The 20,006-nt window shown below is 43.2% G+C and overlaps 1 protein-coding gene across 1 annotated transcript in view; it reads right to left on the bottom strand.

Moving 5' to 3' along the window:
- Nucleotides 1–1,306: 1,306 nt before the first annotated feature.
- LOC138491743 (ankyrin repeat domain-containing protein 65-like) overlaps nt 1,307–20,006 on the bottom strand; it is a 247,081-nt gene continuing 228,381 nt past the window's right edge. Inside the window, exon 3 of the mRNA XM_069618438.1 lies at nt 1,307–2,083. Within this exon, the coding sequence (XP_069474539.1) occupies nt 1,646–2,083 (438 nt within the window). The 3' untranslated portion in view covers nt 1,307–1,645. The remainder of the gene's footprint in view (nt 2,084–20,006) is intronic.

Here is a 20,006-nt window from a genome sequence, read left to right on the forward strand (position 1 = left end):
CAATGTACAGCCCACAGCCTGCCCTTTTTGTCAGTGGCCTGTGGAGGACCTTTTACACTTTGTGCTGTTTTGCCCAAATTACACGAACTTGAGATGGAAAACACTATTGCCACTACTTAGGTCTGCTGGCATGACCCAGGCAAGGCCTGCCTTATGTTATTTGCTCTCAGCTGCCACGCTGCCAGTGGCTTGGGGTTCGGTGGACTATTTGAGAAAGGCCTGGCATCGGAGAACTAAAATTATTTCTCAAAATTTGATTGAACATTGAAAATCTAGTGACCCCTCTAGATCTCAACTGGTGGATACTAATCGGAATTCACAATGCACCTTTTAATTTTTTATATATGAAATCTTTTTATGTCTGAGCCATTGATTTCCAAATGATGAATTGAATTTTGTACCGTTTTATGTATTTTATCTTGCATTTGTGGTTTATGGATAATTTGCTTCCGAATAAACTTACTGAAGAAATAAAATTACAGCGACTGGTTGCTGTCTATGAACAAAATGATACTTTTAAAATGGGGATCGGGGGTTGTGCTCTTGTTCAGTGGACAATTGCCTAGCATTTTGGGGCTAGACTGCCCATGGATGTGGGATCAGACTGATACGCAAAGGGATTTTCTCTTCTGTGGAAAGCACAGTGAGCTAAACCGTGATTGTAGATTCTCTTGAGTGGTCATCACCCCAAAGTACAGGCGCTTTGGCTGTATTCGTTCTCAGTGGTGAGGCTCCCACATTTTTGGCACATTACTAATCTAGATGAGACTGAAGATATGTGTGACAACAGCAGATGCAAGTTATGAATAAGAAGATGAGTGTACTCCTGTCTTTGCAATCCTGGATGGAATCTAAATGCATACATGCCCTGTGAAGGCCAAAACGATGTAAGTCTCGGGAGGATAGCTCAGGGGCAACATGCTCACCTTGGAAGCAAGACGACACGGAGCACCACAGGTTCGATCCCTGGGTCCGTGCTTAGAAACCTCTGGGTATTAAGCGTTTTATAAATAACCTATCATATCATATCACATCAAGTGACTATGCATTGGACCATGGCTGCTGGGACCTCTTTGAACATTATTTCCAGGGCCTCTTTTGGTTCCCAGTCCACCCCTTTATACATCAGTGAGGTTTGAAGAAAAACTTACTAGTCAGAAACTGAATGATGGGCTGTGCAGCAAAATCCACATGTGTGCAGAATAAAGTGTGTGCTTCCCTTTAAGATATCCCAGCGTCAAAGTATATTTTCTCTGTCATGCACAAGGGGGGGAAAAAGAGCGTTGGTTAAAGGACGCACTTAACACAAAGTGTTGTATATTTTATTGATCATTTTGATATCTGTTTCAATGTACACCATTGACCCACTTGGGTGTCTAATATGATGTTAGTTGTGATTATCTGTAGAGGAAAGCATATAATGACATAAGAAAAGTGTAACAAATAAAAATAAAGCCACACTGTAGGTAACGATGGGTAACCAGCTTCTAAAATATGATGTCTGCAGGTTTAGTGCGAAACAAATAAACACACGTTTTCTATCCCAAATTACAGAATTAAAGAATTTCCCTTTTTAATCTTTCTCTATTTATTTATCTTTTTACATCCGAGTGTGTCTTTATATAAGGGTTGAGCGCAGACGCTTTTAGCAGAGGTTCATCCCATGCACACTTACAATATTAAGCACTTCTTCATGTTTTCCCTGCAGTGCTAGGTCAGTGGCACTTTCATTCCACTTTGTCTTACTAAATAGATCTGCTCCTGATTCCTTCAGGCATCGCAGGATTCGAGAATGTCCTCTTTCAGCGGCAAGATGAATAGGTGTCTTCCCAAGCCACTCTTTGGCATTGATGTCGGCACCACGCTGGAGGAGAATGCATGCTGTTTCAGTGTGGCCTTTGTAGGCCGCATAATGCAGTGGTGTCATGCATAGCAGATCCCTACTGTCCACTGACGCGCCATGGTCCAGCAGTATTTTCACTTCAGCGGTTGCCCCGCCACCTGTTGCTCTGTGGAGAGGTGTGCGGTGGTACTTGTCAAAGGCATCCACTAAGGCCCCTGCCGCCAGCAACAGCTGTAGAATCTAGAGTGTGGAGAGAAAGCATTTTAAATTATTGTCCTTGTCGGCAGGTGCTTCTGTTGTGAGCAATGCCACATTTTCTGAAGGTCACTGAAGACAAAAAAGAACAAGAACAACTACTTGAATAATCAATTATTTATTACAACTGTGCATGTGCTGAGTACAATAATACATTTTATAAGTAGTAGTACATTTAGAGTCAGTCAGTGAACGACTATTTATTTAACTTGATGGCTTTAAACATGTTACAATAATAATAACTATCATTCACTATTTCTTTTGCCATTTACAATCTTTTAAATAGTAATTCCTTGTAATTCTCACTAGCTAGAGGACTAACACCCTTGTGACCTACGTAATTTCTCGAGTATAGATTATACGTTTTATCTATAAAAACAAAAGGTAGTTACAATATCGAGGGCCTCATTTAGATCTATTGCAAAAGCATATTACCAGGGGTCCTTTATGGACTTGTCCTACCAGAACACATGATGACTTGGGTGGAAACATTTAAGGGCAAGCTCCTGCGTTCTATTTTGGGTGTACCTTGCTCTGTGCCAGTTCAGGCCCTCTGGTGTGAGCTGGGAGTTCCTTCTATTGTTATCTCTAGCTTGTTCAGCACTGCAGCCTCTTCCTTACTATCCATACGTCTCGGCTCTCTACAAAAACGCTAATTAGCTTCCTTGCTAGACAATATTGCCGGGAATGTGTTAATCATTTTCTGGTGCCATTACGACTTACTGCGTCAAATCTTCTAGAGCACATTGATATTGAGCTTGAGGACGTGACCCAGGCACATAATGCGTTAATTATGTTAAAAAAATAAAACTAGTGATTTTGATATTACCACTAACATTGATTCCCTTGCAAAAATGAAATGATATGCAGTGTACAGTACCCAGGCTTTTTGACACAATCTTCCTCGTTCTTATTTAATCAAATTATGCTCCTTACAAATACGCCTTCATTATTTATTCACGTTTTAACATCCTACCTACCGGCGTGCATAGAGGTCGTTGGATGAATTTACCACATACCGAGAGGACTTGTCGACGTAATCTGGCTATAGAAACTGTACGTCATCTCCTCACTCAGTTGAAGATCTGCTATCTAAAGAGCTATATTTGCCTCATTAATAACGATGGCTCAATTGAAACTGATCAGTTTTGGAGCTCTATTTATGGGGCATAGTCAATTTTTATTAGAGCGGCCATACATCATGTGTGGAGAGAAGGCCTTTGGCAAATAGCACTGTCTTGAGGATTCCTGTGGGTGATTTCTTATGAATTTAATGAATAATTATATATACTGAAGAATATTTACAATTCTGGAATCAATGTATTAAGTGTTATCATCTTTTATAGTTTGTTTTTTTAATTACCTAGTGTAATATATTGTGTAAACCTTTAAATCCGTTCCTATACTACCTTATATTTGGCTGTGTTTTACATTCTTGTAGTTTTTATTTTATAAGCAATCATTTATGTCGATTGTCACTATGTAATTATACTGTGTTACTGTTTTGATTATAAACTGTGCAAAACGTTTGTTGTATTTATAACCAAATGCACAGTAAAAATATCTTTGTTTTATAGGACATACTTTAAAAAAAATATGTTATATTAACCATGAGAACTCCATTGCAGAACGATTCAGAAATAAGGGGGAGTTAAGTTAGCCAATTTGATAATTAATTTTGAATTTGCTAACCAATTGTATTGAGAGAACATATGGAGACAAGCAGAAAGAACATGATTAGTGCTGATAGATGTGCTTAGAAAAAAAAACATAATTTAAGATTTCATTAAGGACGATTGCCTTCTAGAGGATCTTCATGTGTGTCCCAGGCCATATTCATTTGAATTGTTCTCGTCTTCAGAGAGATTGATCTGTTTTTCTATATATTTGACCTATTACACCACCCTCATGCCTTAGAGTATTATTTGTTTTTCATAGTCTTAATAAATGGGATAAAGTGCCCTCGACTGTACGTTGTAAGGATATTACAAGCCACCAAAGAGTTCCGTTACCAAAGAGAGGAACGAGGCAGACAGCCAAGTTCCCTTGTAAGGTCACGGAACTCCGAGGTGACTTTCAATATACCTTTTACATATGGTAGGGGCATTTTAACCTTTACCATATATGGCCACAGTGGTATTCCCTTTTAATACCACGACTCATGCATAATCTAATGTAAGAGAACTCCCATTTGTTGATCCATATAACCATTGTAGAATCTGTTTGGATTTAGGAAAGTTAATATGCAGCTTCTACTGTATTGCTAAACATAGTTTCAGCAGTTTACTTAAATACATTGAAAAAGATCTAACATTTAATGCTTTAAAATAAGTAATTATATGTAGATTCTTGCTCACATGTGGTAAACGCCAGCAGTGCAAAATGAAACATTCCACCATAAATAGCTTCTTGTGAATTAATGGCTGTAAAGTATCACTGAAAACAATTTTACAAGCAAGGAACTTGAAAAGCTTGTCAAAGCTTTAATTAAGTGGTAGAGTTCTGCTCTCTGCTGGTCCAAGAACCAGGCATTGTGTCATCACAACTGGAGCGTAATAACTGATTACAGATAGATTGTGATGTCATGTTATTATTACAGGTCAGTAGTGATGCCACAACTAGCCTGTTATAAGAACATTATTTCCAGGCTTTTATTCGGATATTGCAAGTTGCCATGTATTATATGTTTCATTTTCCGAAAATCTAAATATCGTTCTCTCTAAATTTAGTAGCACTGTTTTGTTGCACGTGGCATGCCAAACATGTCCGTGACAGGAACATATGGATCTTTACCAGCACAACATAAAGTATGTTCTGGTCACCTACCTTTACAATACTTGCTTTATCTTTGATCATCTATATCTCACAATATACGCATCTAGTGATAATATATGCCAATGCTTGGTTAATACCTGATATATACATTTGTTATCTACACTGAATTTTGTTATAAAATTCACTGTTTGAGTAAAATCCTTCCTTTTCTTGTGTTTTGGTGCCATTAAATCTGTCCTAGTCTTGGTAAGTGCTATGGTTTTGACCCATTGGATACCATTTTCGTTGTAACCCCTAGATAGAAACCGGTCAGTGATTCTTTGCTTCAGTCTGAGAAACAATGTTCTCAGATTGTGCTTGAATCTGTTGCCCACCAAAGAGGCTCTGAATTGGAAGATGGCAGATCTTAGCTGTCATTTTTACAATATTACATTTATGATGACAGCTAGCTCCATGTAAAGTTAAATTTACCTCTGTAATTTTCGATATGTCCCAGGACACACCTCATGATTTTTAATATAGATATGTAGAGCTAAAAAATAAATATTGAAAGAAATATTGTATCTGATATGTGGTTCTGTTAACCGAATACTGATTTTTTTGTTTAAATGTAATGTGAATACTTTTAACTTATCCACGCTGCCATTTCATATCATTACACTATCTATATATCTGTTTCACTGCATGATTTACTTTTTGAATGTGTCTACAGATAAGGCATGTGTGGTTTCAAAATAACTCATAAAAAGGCTTAATATTGAGGCAGAAAAACAGGCACCCTTTGTGATTCCTGAAATTATTAGAAAAAATTCCTTACCAAATATAAAGATGTTGTTCTGTAGAGTGAAGACTAGCATGTCTCTAATCACATTGCATTGGACCATGTACATGGCTGATTTGTTCGCAAAGTGCTTCAATTGCCAGTTCCTACCTGATCTCCATCAGACAATGTACAGGGCTGCCTCTGTGGATGGGGCTGCCACATCAAACGTCATCAAAATATAGTGTTGCCGCCATACTTAATAAAAAAAAAATCATAAGACGTGATGCACATTCTGATGTATTAGGCACACTTATTTTATTAATTTATGTTACCTTACGTGACTTATCTAAACTCTGTTATTCCTCAAAATTAATATAATGAGTTTAAGAGATGATAAAATGGTTTCACAAGATCATGAATAATGCTAATCTATTAATAGCAGTAATTAGTAAGTTAATTTAGTATTTACGTTGATACTAAATGCTTAATATCTTACTGAAATATGCTCATTAAGTATCTCCTTCAAGTACGTTACGAAATGGAAAATGTTGCATTAGATTAATATTATCGATAAGGAATATAGGGTAGAAAAGACGCAGCAAGTTATGTCAAGCAAGCTGAAAGGCCTATCAGAACAGAAGTATAATCATGCTCAGCAATTATTGCCGAAGTAATATTTTGAGGACAAATATGTTGACTTGTAAACAATGACACCACACGTCTATGCAATGCCATGACATAAAACGGAAATGTCATTATATGTTATGACATCACGCGCAATGACGTTAGAATATACATCAATGTTGCATGTGGCACACCAAACAGGTCAGTGTGAGGAACATAGGGATCTTTACCAGCATGAGATGAAATAAGCTCTGGTTACCTATATTTTTCTGACTATATTACTATTGATATAATCCCAATGTGACTCAAGGAAATATTTTAATTTAGTAAATATCCCATATATTTATCATTTTATTCTAATAGACCAACTAAATGAGAAACCATGCATATAATCAACCACGAGTTTGATGTATTATTGATACCAATATATTGGTGAGTACCAAGATTTCATTAATATTAATATCATATTAGATTTAAGTGGCATTGGACACTGATGTAGATCAATACTCGCTTTTTAGGATGCAAGCCTTCAGAGGAGCCTCACATATATCTGAATCTTCCTTCTGGTCCTTCCTTAAAGGCCTTAAAACATGGCTTTTCAAGCAAGAATTCTAACTTTGTGAAGCTACCATGCTCCACTGAGCCTGTAATCCTATCATGCGTTATCTATTATTTGTACTATTAATGTTTGTACCTTGCTCTCACTGTTGCCAGTGCCCAGTTGCCTCCGGGTTTGGTGCGCTTTACAAATGGCAAAATAAATAAATAAAATAAATAACATATATACAGTGAACAGAACAAAACGAGGATATTTACAAATAATGAGGCATGCAATTAGACAAACCCTGGCATGTTGTCCCTTCTCGCATGGGGGAGAACCCTTCTCTTCTGGCCAGGGCTGTGCAGCCACAGTCAAATAATCCCCCTGTGGTTGGTGCACCACAGGAGGATCATAGGGAGGAGGGAAAACCCCCATGGAATGAGGGATGACACCCTAGGAGAGATGCAATACATGTCTGACACTGTCCAAGCTTCCTCATCCTCTCACCCTCTCCAGGGTTCTGGAATTCCCCATACTTCTATATACACCTGAAAAGTAGATGTTTGCCCTCCCCTTTATAATACTGAGACAAAAAAGATCAGTCATGACATCCAAGAAATATGTAATGAGACGAAGAAATGCGCAGAGTACGGAAGAGCACCCAGCAGAAACGCAGTGAGCAGACTAGCCTATTCAATCTATCCCAACCCGGCCATTGAATAAAAAGGTAAAAAGTACTTCTGACGAGGAACAGTCCTCCTTGAAGGAGCCACGAGGAAAGGCACTGTGTCTGCTGTGCACGGGGAGAAAGCCGGGATGCCCAGGAAGAAGCCGAGAGCTCCGGAGCTGGTCCTGAGTTGCAGGAAGGGATGGCAAGCTGGCGGACACAGGCGATAGGTGGCCCTGAGGCTTTGGAAGTGGCATGGCTTCCTGAAGAGCGGTTGGTGTTGCAAAGCCACTGCAGACCAAACAAATCCTTCCCAAGCACTACAAGTCCCACAGCCAACTAAGGAAGCTGGGAGAAGGCAGACACCTTCACGGACTGAGAATGCAGGGCAGGGAGACACTGGAATCCCAAGAAAGTGGAGGCAAGTGGAAAAGGGGAAGAAATACCGCAAACCTAGGGCCTGGGACGCTGAGAGCAAGATGACTTTGTGGCAATCGGAGAAGGGGAAGAAATACCCTGAGTAGATGGTCTGGGATATTAACATTGAAGAAACATTAACGTCTATGGTTATATATGGTAGTGCATGGCAGCAGAGTACACCAAGCCTACTGTCAGGACGGCATGGTATCAACAGTACAAAATGCAAGACAATGGGTACCTTTATTGAATGTTGGTTGGGGTTGGAGTAATTCCTAACTGGCCCTAAACCTAAAATGGGAGTAATCTCGACCATGAAACCAAAGAAAAGCCATTCCCTGTCAGTCTTGGTCAAAATAAAATGGCCTATACTAAATAAATCTAACCTAGTGCTCCTTCTTATACAACAAATGTGTATGGTAAAATAAAGAAAGAAATGTATGTGCAAAAGAAACATCAGGATGGCTTAAATAATAGTTCCCTTCCCACGTTTAAGATCACTGGGTTTTTGAGAGTACATAAGGACTGGTGGCTGGCACAGTTTCATCAAGTTCAACACACTATGGCTTACTGGGACAGCTCAATACTTCCATCAGTCTTCCAAGCTACGTAGGCCATAGCATCAATGAACAGTTCATGTCTTGCAATGTCTTTAAACACAAAATCCTACACGCTTCCCTTGGCCGTGATCAAGCGTGCAGCAAAGTTTTCTGACCATCAGTTCACATAGGCTCCACTCAGTTGGGTTCAATCCTGCAATGCTTTCTGTTTATTCCCACAGTCTCCTCTCAGTCAGGCCCAAGTCTGCCAGTTCACATAGGCTGCCCTCAGTCGGGCTCATGTCTGCCACAGTTTATGATTTGATTTACAAGTTATACTTTCTTTACCTCGTGGGGTTCCCTTCCCAAATGTGCTGCTTCACTTGAACTTTTGTCGAAGACTTTTGAGGCTGCAAGGATTGTACTCAGACCTCTGCATGACCACTTCGACCTTCCTTTGGAAAGCAGTTCACCGATCAGTTCAAATAGACTTCCCTCTGCCGAGCTTGAGTCTCCCCCTTTCTCTTTCTCTGCCTTCCCCGTGCCACGATCAAGCATTCTGTGAATGGTAGATTCGGTATTTCACTCTTTTAGCACTATTCTCCGTCCTTTACCAATGTCTCTTGGTATTTGTAGTTATTTTGCTTCTGGCATTTGTAGTTTCAGTTTGATTTACTCTGCTTTCCTCGTAATGTTCTTAATAAGATTTTATTTAAGACTGTTACTTTCTTACTTTGTGTCCCTTTGATATCCGCTTCAAAAGGATTTTACAGTCTTTCGATTGTACAGCTTCCTATCGTAGGACCACTCTGTTACTTTGTAGCATGCGTGATGAACTTCAAACCCACTCCCCACTTGTCGGCGTACACGCTACCTTAAGTAATGCAACTGTTTCGTTCGTGGTAGCAATTTCACTCATTCCGACATCAGCCAGACTTTTCCATAGTTCACAAACTAACCGTTGACGTCTTTACAGCTTCGGATTTGCGCCTCACGTACAATTTTCAAGGCTCCATCACCAGCCTTCCTTTTCTCCCCAACTCAGCCATTATTTGGGAGGAGAATGGGGCGATCTTGCACTTCTTGTAGCAGCTTATTTCTCTTTTGCACGGATCCCTCCTTTGAACTCTTTCGGCATAATCACAGAGAACTGGCCTTCCTTCGTCTTCCAGCTTTCTCGGGCAGCCATGTGGCCTTTTCCTTCGTGTTGTTTGGTTTGCTCCAGCCATGGAAGAAACGCTTTCTCTGGTCGCAAGCCTTGCTCTGCTATTACCAGAACAAAGAAATGTCACTGGACTTCAAGTCCCACAATGCAGTGTTTTGATTTCGCTATCACTTCGCCAGCTCCTCTCAAACAGCATTCTGGCAGTGTTGGGAGCTGCAGGGTTTCTCAAGGGAATTTTTCTGAGATCAGGGTTTCACCACCTGCCCCCTCAGAGGCCTCGGCTTCAGTATCTTACCTGGGGGAGGAGCTCTAGCTTGGGCACTGCCAGGTAACCCCAGATGCCTCTTGTTTGGTTCCCTGGAGGCACAGCTCCCTCGCCACACTCAACATCCCCTCTACTCACAGGTTCTGTGTCTTTGCGGTCCTTCCAGGCTCTCCAGGTACCCTCCAACTAGTGTTCTCTCTTTTTGGCTCTGTGCACCATCCAGCATCCCCAGCTTGCTCGAAGTGTGCTTGTGTGCTCCACCTTTTATACTTACTGGGAGAATTAACAGGCGTCTGGTGTGAGTGGTTGTCCAGGCCTGCCTGACTCTGCGTGACTTTGTTAACGGGACAAAATGGAGACTGCCCATAGGAATCCATGGTACATTGTTTCCTATGGGTAATCCTCATGGCTCTAACTTGCCTCTTCTTCGTCTCAGTGGTTTTGGGAAAGAGCAGTGGGGAGGAATTATGGGAGTTGTTCCCTGGTGATTATGTGTAAATCAGGTAAAATTTCAGAAAATGGGGGATAATCTTGTTTCTGTAGGACACAGGGTGATATGTGTAATAATTTCCTTTTCACATTTCCCCTACGCCTCCCTTTTGTCTTGGTACCTGTTGGAATTGGGGATGGGGCAACAGTATAGGATTCATATGGTTTATGACGGTGGAGGAAATGTCGTGTAGGGAGGTTTTGAGAAAAGGGGTACACCGTGTCTCACCTTGGGACTCCTCCTTCTCTGGTCCATTCCCAGAGTCTGAACCCAAAAGCAATGGCCCTTCTCTAGCCACCCCAGAAGAGGATACCAAGGGGGTTGAGAGGGAAAAGCCCCTGGGTTTTTCACAGTACCAAGGAAAAGAAGTGCTGTAGATAGGTGAGTCTGGGACTCGCAACCATAAGAGAAATGCTCATCTTCATATTCACAGTACCTGGGAGGAAGTTGAAAAGTTTGGCTGTGCATTAGGTAATACTTGGCAGGAGAGTACACCAAGTATACCTTGAAGGAGAACTGTTGAAACCAGGCCAGTGTGGGACTCACACCCACTTAAGAAAGACAGTTGTTACTAAGAAAGACAGTTGTTACAACAGGCAGTACTTGGCAGGAGAGTACACCAAGTCTACCTAGAAGAATAACTGTTGAAACCAGGCGAGTCTGGGACTCGCACCCACATAAGAAGAACAGTTGTTACTCCTCTTCCTAGTCACAGAACCGGGGAGAAGAGTGGACCCTGTTGGCTGTGCAAAAGGGAAAAGAAACCTGGGGAAGGGACACAGCCGCTGGGATTGTGAACATGGTGGCAAAGCTAACAAAAGAGGACACATTTTCAAAGCTCTTCAAGGAAGTGAAAAGGGAACCAAAGGAAAGAAGCCATTCCCCCTGGAACTTGTGATCCCTGTGAGAAGTCAAGTGAAGGGAGACATTCTTTTGACCCCTGTGGAACTTTGTTTTTGCACCCTTTGGAACTTTGTGTTTGGAACTTTGACAAGAACCATAAAGTCGTTTCTGAGAAGATAACCCCTTTGCACTTTATGTTTAGTTGTTAGTGTGAGGGTTAAAGTAAGGGGCTTGACACAACAGTGGACTAATCTTTACTTTGACATCCTGACGCACCCATTTGAGATTTGTGTTGAGGCAGAGAAACTCCTCTTAGCATTACGGCTAATGAGGCCTTTCAACAACCCCACTTTACATTTGAATAAAAGTCTATAGCAAGAAAAATGACACCTGTGTGTTGAACTCTCACTACTGAACCCTCACAGTTAGCACAATAATATAAGTATCATCAATAACTTGCAAAGTATTAATATCAATGGAATTATAGAATAAGGCAATCCGCCTTAAGATATTAATTACCAATTGTTTTCTTTTTTATTCTCACACCCCTTTTCTTTCTCTTTCCATAGGGGCTACTGTTTGAACAAGTATTGGATTTTTCATACATTAATGTATTTTGCATAGTTAGTAATTCATGCACAGACATCAGTTTTACAGCTTTGAAAAAGTCCTTGATGGTCGGAACCCATTTTGGCGATGTATTGACTATTCATCACTATTATGGCTATGTAGGCCAAGTATTGCCTATTTATCACTATAATAGGTCTCTTAAGATGAGTTGTATCGGAAGGTCATGCCAATTACAGTCATTGGTGGCTTCTAATTGGGATTCAGCTGTGCAGGCTATTTGTCCGCCATTGATCAATACTATTTGTTTTTCAAGATATATTGCACTACAATGACATGAATTATAACTTTCTGTTAAATCATAACAGGAATTTGTATTATGGATTAAATTCAATTTCTAAATGCGAAATATAGAATCTATTATTGATATGGAGCAAGACTTTGTGAAAAGGGAAACAAACTAGATAATAAATGTAAATATACACATACCACCATTCTTTTGAAAGAAATAGTTTCTATCATTTTGAACTTAGCTAGATAGAAATAAAGAATAGAGCACAGAACGCTTGTATCTTTTCCTAAAAATAAACTTGCCCACTATAAAAGTCAAGTCAACGAAGCCAAAAACATACATTTGCAGACTACCTTTCATCTTCCACCAACACCCCAAAAGCAAACTTTAAGCTTCTCATTTACCTTTGCTGCATATACACCCCTCCAACTCCCATCAAACCTTTAATAGAATTAAGCAATAAAATAGTATAATGTTTCTCCACAACAAATCAACGCTCAGTGTATCATATTGCATCCACTTGAGATCGCGACCCAGGTGCCATACTTCCTTCTGGGGCATTTGAGGCTATGCTTGGAATATGATGGCAGCAACTGGACATTTGGGCCATTATCAGGCTTGATTGACGTTGCTTGGACACATGAGGCTCAGCTTGACTTATGATGGCAGCAACTGGACACATGAGGCATTAACTGGCATGGGATGGCAATACTAAACCATTTGTGGTTGAGCTTGACATGTGAGGCTACACATCCATATGGTGATTGACATGTAGATGAGGCACTGTATGGCATTACCAGGGCATTTGAAGTTGCACATGGCATGTGATAGTAGTATCTGCATATGCATGTGAGATATGGTGACTATGGCCCTCATTACGAGGTCGGCGGTAACCCGCCAGTGCCAGAGGCGGATTGCCGCCAACCTCGAAAAACTGTTTCTGGCGCATGACTTCCCTGTGCCACTGCAACATTACAAGTCTCGGCAGCGCGGGAAGTCAGGCGCCAGATTTGGTAAATCCCCATTCCTGTGGTGTCCCATAGGACTCCATATGGCTGGGAACGCGGAAGCACTGGCAGACTTGTAGTGTGGCGGTCCGGAAACAAGGGTGCTGGTAAGCTTACCGGCACCCTTGTTTCTACACGGCCATACTCGTAATGAGGCCCTATGACTTGAATGCTGAGTCATTGGATCACATAATTGTCGCCATTTGAGGCTATCTAAGACATTTGAAGGTAGCAATGGGGCACATGAAGCAATAAAATATCTTGGACTGCACAACTTTGACATTTGAGGCTACACTTGGAATATGATTCCAGCTAATTGACATGTGTGCCTGTGCATTACATATGATGACTATATCGTGCGTATGGGACATTGGAGAGCATTTCTGGGATGCTTGAGGCAGCTCCTGCACATGTGAGACTACATTACCTGTGTAAATTATTCCTTGCATCTGAGGAATTGGTTGGCATTACTGGAGACTTTTAGGTTCTGCTTGACATGTAATTTCATCAACTGGACTTGTGAGGTGGCACATAACACATAGTGATTTTTACTCTATGAGTAATTAACTGTCATTGCATGGCATTTCTGAAACACCTGAAGCTGCATCTGGCATATGATGCCCCCACCTGTCCTGGATTTATTAGGCGTTAACTTGCACATTTAACTCTACCTGGCATGCAAGACGTAGGCATATGATGCCAGGAGGTTACAGCATATTGTAGCAGCACTTAGAATGTGGATCTGTATTTAGCATATGGTGACTATACTTGACATGTGATGCTGTAATTAACATAAAATGGGAGTAACTGGATTTTTGTGACAGTACATGCATTTAAAGACAGCAACCCTGGACTATGTTGGTTATGGGTCTACCTCTGTCATGTCATATGTACCTACCTCTGCACGGCACTGGCATCCCATTTAATTTCTAAAACTCAGGACATCCTGTCCTCACTCTCCCCCTATCACCTCCCACCTTCTATTCCCTGCTCTTCCTCTGCCCCTTCTGCAGCCACCCCCCCTCCTTCTCGGCCTTTCCCCTGTTCTCAGCAGACGAGGTTTCTAGACAAGTCCGATCTATGAAAGTCTTGTCGAAACAGGTTCACCCCTGTTCTTCCAAAACTATCAAGGACCACATGGACTCTCTGGCTCTTTCCCTGGCTGATTTCTGCAATCACTCCTTCACCACCAGAGTGTTCCGATCCCCCCTGAAGCACACTCTTGTGCACCCTCTTCTTAAGAAACCCTTTGCCGACCCCTCCTGCCCAGCTAACTATCGCCCAATCTCCATCACTCCCTTCCCGGGAAAGCTCCTGGAGAAACTGGCCATCTCCCAGCTTAATCTCCATACCCAATCTGTTGGTTGTCTTCATGACCATCAGTCTGGCTACAGAGCGGCCAGAAGCACGGAAACTGCTCTCCTGAACATCCGTGAAGACCTGCTCTCCAACTTTGAATCTAACACCCTGTGCGTCCTCATCTTACTTGATCTCTCTTCTGCCTTTGACACTGTCAACCATGCCATCCTGCTCAACCGTCTCCGTGATAACCTGGTTATCACTGGTCAGGCTCTGGCGTGGCTGACTTCTTTCCTTTCTGACTGACCCTCCCAGGTCCAACTTGGGTCCTTCCTCTCCGATATCTTTTTCTGTACCTGTGGTGTCCCCCAGGGATCTAACCTCTCTCCCTGGCTGTTCAACCAATACCTTGGCACTCCTTGCCCACTGCATCGCCGCTCTCTGTCCCAATTTTCAGTGCTATGTGGATGATACCCAGCTCATTTTCAGGCTACCCTCGGCCTCCTCCTCTCCCTCTCTCATCTCTGTCTGCTATCTAGGAGTGGTGGGCAGCCAATTACCTCTGCCTTAATGTCAGTAAGATTTAGATTCTACTCATCAGCACACCCACTCCCTCCTTCCCTGAAGCTCTCTGGCCGGCCTCTCTTGGCCCTCTTCCCGCTCCCACCTTCAAGGCTAAAAACCTTGGGGTCACCTTCGCCTCCACACTCTCCTTCTCTCCTCACATCTCTGATGTCTCTAACATGTCACACTACCAGCTGCACCTCCTCAGAGGTATTCTTCCTTTCCTCTCCTTCCCCCAGAAGCTCACTGTCTCCAGAGCCCTGGTTCTCTCCAGGCTGGACTACTGTAACAGCCTCTACCTAAAACTGCCTACCTCTACTCTCCGCCCGCTGCAACTTATCCAGAACAGGACTGCAAGTCTTGTCCTTGGCCTCAAGCCCCAGGATCGAATCTCTCCAGGACTGAAATCTCTGCACTGGCTCCCGGTGGCTGCGAGGATTACATTCAAAACCCTCTGCATTGTCCACAAGGCTTTCTGGGGCCTGGGGCTGCAATGCCTTCAACTGTCTCTTCCTAAATATCTTCCTTCTCGAGCTCTTCGCTCATCCGCCTCCAACTCCCTCAGGGTCAGTCGCTTCTCCAAGCAACGAGTTGGTGGTAGATCTCTTTCTTCGGCAGGGGTCTCCCTCTGGAACAGCCTTCTTGCCTCCCTTAAACTTGAGGAGAACCATCTCCGGTTCCGGAAGCACCTGAAAACCTTCCTCTTTTCTTCTGCTTTCTCTCCCCCTCTCCCCTGCTGAATTCCTGGCTGATACTGCACTGGTTACCTGGCCACCCTTCTGATCTCGGGACCAGGCACCGCCAGTTGCGCACCTGTACTGCCTCCTCGGCAACCCTTGCACTGGGGGACTGTTTTCTGTATCCCTACAGTCCCCCTACCAGCACTTGCGTATGCACTTACCTTGCACTTGCCACCTCTGGCCGTTTACTATGTTATTTATTCTACTATCCCATGTACTGCACTCCCCCCACTTTCCCCTCACACTTTTCCCTTTCCCCTTCCCATGCACTTGCACGATCTGAATGACACTGGGCCTAGTAAGATCGTTGTCTGTCTTCCCCTGTTCCCCCTCCCTTGCCTCGTCGTGCCTTGAAACAGGCTGGGCCACCCCTAAGGTAAGTCCTCTTTTCTTGTGGTGGGTTTTTCTGTTAGGTCCTTCCAGGTTGGGCCAAAGATGGTGTGCAGTCCGCGGCTTTGCGATAGCAGTGAAGTAGCTCTGACTCCTAGATCAATGGTTTGCTTCGGCAGTGTTGTCATACCTCTTATGCAGGACTCTGAGATAGTGGGCTGGGCCTCTGCTTCTCTCTCTGGTGACTTTCCTTCTCCGTTAGGTTGTAACAATGCCTTTTTTGTGGGGCACTGATAATCCTCTCACGTGCAGGTACTCTTCTTCCGTGTCGGCGGCATTTCTCAAAAGCAAAGAAAAACCTCGGCCAGCATTTGGTGTTTTAAGCATGGGGTGATGCAAATGGGTCCTGCTCATAAACAAATGGGCACAGGGGGAAGGGACAGGAGTTAGGGGCCCTCCCAGCTACCACTGCCCCACTCTCGGGTAGTACTGGCTTTGCATGCCTCACTGCTAGGCCTCCGACTCCAGGCTGAGAGGGTTTTCCATCTCCTCTTTACAAGGTCAGATTACTGACCCTGTCACAGAGGCGCCTGTTGGAGCGCAGTATCTGCCCACTTGTCTCCAGTTGAAGTGATGAGGCAGGCGTAAGGGAGCAGGCGAGTGCTTTATTCAGACCTTGCAGCTCTCTCCTTGGACATTGCTTCTTCCAACTGCCCCCTGCTGGAATCGCTCAGGAGTTCTTGTCCCCCATACATTCTTTTTGGGATCATACAAGCAGTGACACCATTGAATTCCACCAAGTACTACAAGTACTAAAGCATGACATATTTATATTACAGTCCGCCTTGATGTTTGCATCTTGGTGTAACAACAACACTGAGCAATATATCATTCTGGCACAAGCGCTTTACATTTTATCTGGGAATATGACTGTTGCAGGAGCTTTGGGGTATATCCAAGCACAGAGCAGATTCTGGTGCAGTAGAGTTGGGTGGCCTGAGGTCTGCCACAACAGCCATACATAAGATTCTGTTGTCGGGGGTCAGATATAGGGGTGTGAGTGTTGATTAGGCTATGCTATGTTATGAGTTGTTTGTAGCAGGAGTCAAAATGGGTGCGTCTTGCACTTGTACCTGAAATGCGTAAGTGTCTGGGAGGAACGTATTGCAAATGGCAGCTTGCTTCAGGGATCTTGTACAGTCACTGTTAATAAGTTGTCTTGTCGCTCTATATGTTTGACCATGAGACAGCTAGTGGGCATCCCTAGAGCAAAACTGGTAAGTGAATCTGTACTTGTGTATTTGCTCTATTAGATAATGTGGAGCAGTGCCACCAAGCCTACTTTGGCATATAATGGAAGCCAGTCAACGGCCCTAGGTTGGATCAAACGTTATTGGCTTTTCTTTAGCCGGAATATGAGGTACTCTATACTGGAATTTAACTTCTGAAGTCTTTCAATTCAACAGTTTGGGTTGTCTGGTTGTAATGTTTTGCTTTAATCAATGCAAGAGTTTACTGGGGCACCAAGTGCCATGGAGTGGTTCTCCTGGTAGATCAATTGGAGGCTCTTTTAGGGAATTTTCAGCTGGCCGAGGCGTTTAAGGCCACCATACAGACTTGGGAATTCATGCTCCTATCAGCATCCCGGATGATACTTAGGGTTTGCATGATTTTCTGAGTTGGCACTTTTTCACCAAACAAGGGGGGGGGGCGTGACAAAGAATGGCACATATTTTTATGACATTTTTCTGGACGAGGCAGAGTATTTCAGTCTTGGAAACATTGAGTTTGAAATTCTTGTCATTCCTTCTGGACTCCACTGCCTCCTGGCCCTTAGACACCGTGTCAACTTGGTGTGTTCTCTCAGTAAGGCCACTGAGGCTTTCACATATCAGATGAACAACAGGTGCGACAGTGGTGAACGCTGGGGACTCCTTAGTTTATTGTTCTAGGCAATGAGATGAACTCTCCCACCCATGTGTTCTGATAGCTCTCGTGCTCCGTCTTTCTCGCTATCTTTTTCTTTGTGAGAAATGTTGTGAACCATCTTAGGGCTTTGTTGGACAGTTTTGCCCAGGGTTGAGATGCTGGTGCTGTATGCTTTGGTCTAATTTGTCAAATGATGCTTGTAGGCCCGACATGGTGTGGCTAGCATTATCTGTGAAGTAGAGCAGATCACCCCTGAGCACAACCAGTGCAGATTCAGTTCTATGGTACGGCTCGAAGTTGGATTGGCATTGGGGGATTCCACTGCCCCTGGAGTTGGGTGGTAACTACATTTCGTGACCTCTGCTAGGCAGTAGATGGCTGCAAAGGGGAGGTAGTTGCTTGATTCTTTAGGTGTAACCTGTTATTTTTCGGAGGGGCCCATCAGTGAACATATCAGTTTGCTTTGGTAGTGTATAGCCCTTACGGTGCTGTGAATGATTGCTTTGAGAGCAATTTCAGAGGCGCTGGGGGCCTGCAAAACACCTGCCCATTTAATTCTTTGGCTAGTTTTAGCGACTTCAACATCTAGGTGGGATATGTTTTCATTAGCCACAGAGAAGACAAAGTTGGCAGTAGAGTATGGATGTGTGAGTGTATTTTGGGCTACATGGTTGGATTTGTGTGAGGGCCTCTTTTTACTTATGTTTTATTTAAAGAAGGAGATGGAGTTGCAGTCAGGGGTGATGATTGACTAGCTCATAATGCAGGTTGAAAACTATTCCTCAACTGGTGTTTCCCCTTTCCACTGCTTGCAAGTTTTCTATTCACAAGGTGTTTTGGTGTTGATTCTATCAATATCTGTATCTGTTGATAAATATGTCATGTTGCAATTACAGTAGGTTCGTCAAGTAGAACATGTCTATCAACAAATGGAGGAGGGGAGTTATTTAGGGTATTCAGACTCTAGTTAAAACTAGCTCCTGATTAACAGAGTGTGCTTGCTTTAACACAGAATATCTGCTTATCCCCGAGTCACATAAGACATTCCAAGCTTGATTTGGGGACCCGTTCTATGTTAGGAATGTTACTGTACATTTGCCCAGGAGGTTTGTGATCCTCAGTACAGTCAAGAGATTAAATCCGCTCTGTCATGCCTCTCAACTCAAGGCAGTGATGCATCATTCTGTGCTGCCATCAAAAGATTTAGTTAAATTGGAGGGTACCCATGTGTTTCAGATTTAAGAGCTGCAGTATTTTAAGCTTCCACTGATGAACGAAGGATAAATCCTCTCCACTCTGAGCAAAAGTCAGAACTTAGACAATAGAGTGAAACTTGTGGTCTATACTAACCTGGGGAGCAGGATGCCTGGCCTACGGAGGATTGGTGCTTTTGTAGAGCTGAGAGAGATAGAGAGAGAGAGGGGCAGCTCTGCGGCCTTGAAAGATCAAATAAACATCCTTGAATTTTCTCTCAGACAGAGTATTGCTTGGGCCATCTTTGACACTTAACTACTGGAATGATTCCGAGTAGAATAACCCTACTTAATGCTGAGGCTGCTGAGGCCTGCAAGTGCATACCAGGGCCTGAAGCCTCACACCCTCCAATATGCTAAGGTGAGCTGCATTGTGTTACAGCCTTGCGGCCTATCAAATTAAGGATGCACACCAAAGGAGAGAATACAAGTCTGCTTTATTTAACTTCTACAGGATACTGAACTTCCTTGCTCCCTTCGGCCTCCTCCCTCCTCCGACGTCATGGCCCACTGCTCCTGTCCACGCGAGCCTGTCTCTATCTTAAAGAGACATGAGTCCTCTAACAACACCCCCAAACAAATGTCCTTGCTTCCCTTCAACATTCTTCGATGAGGCGCAGTGGCTTCCTTATGGTTCTTTGCGGACGGGCAATGGGGCCATCACTTAGACCCACCTCAGGACTGTCGGCCGTCTTTGCTAAGTGTCGATGCAGCGGCCCGGGAGGAATTGACAGATCGTACTTGGATTCACGAGGCTCTGGAACCGGATCAGGAAGTGGAGGCCTCTCATCTTCTCTCTTAACAACATGTTTAAACAACAAGCTGTTCCGTGTTCCCT

The sequence above is a fragment of the Ambystoma mexicanum genome, chromosome 10, assembly GCF_040938575.1.
Source record: "Ambystoma mexicanum isolate Mex_15411 chromosome 10, UKY_AmexF1_1, whole genome shotgun sequence".
Taxonomy (NCBI): Eukaryota; Metazoa; Chordata; class Amphibia; order Caudata; family Ambystomatidae; genus Ambystoma; species Ambystoma mexicanum.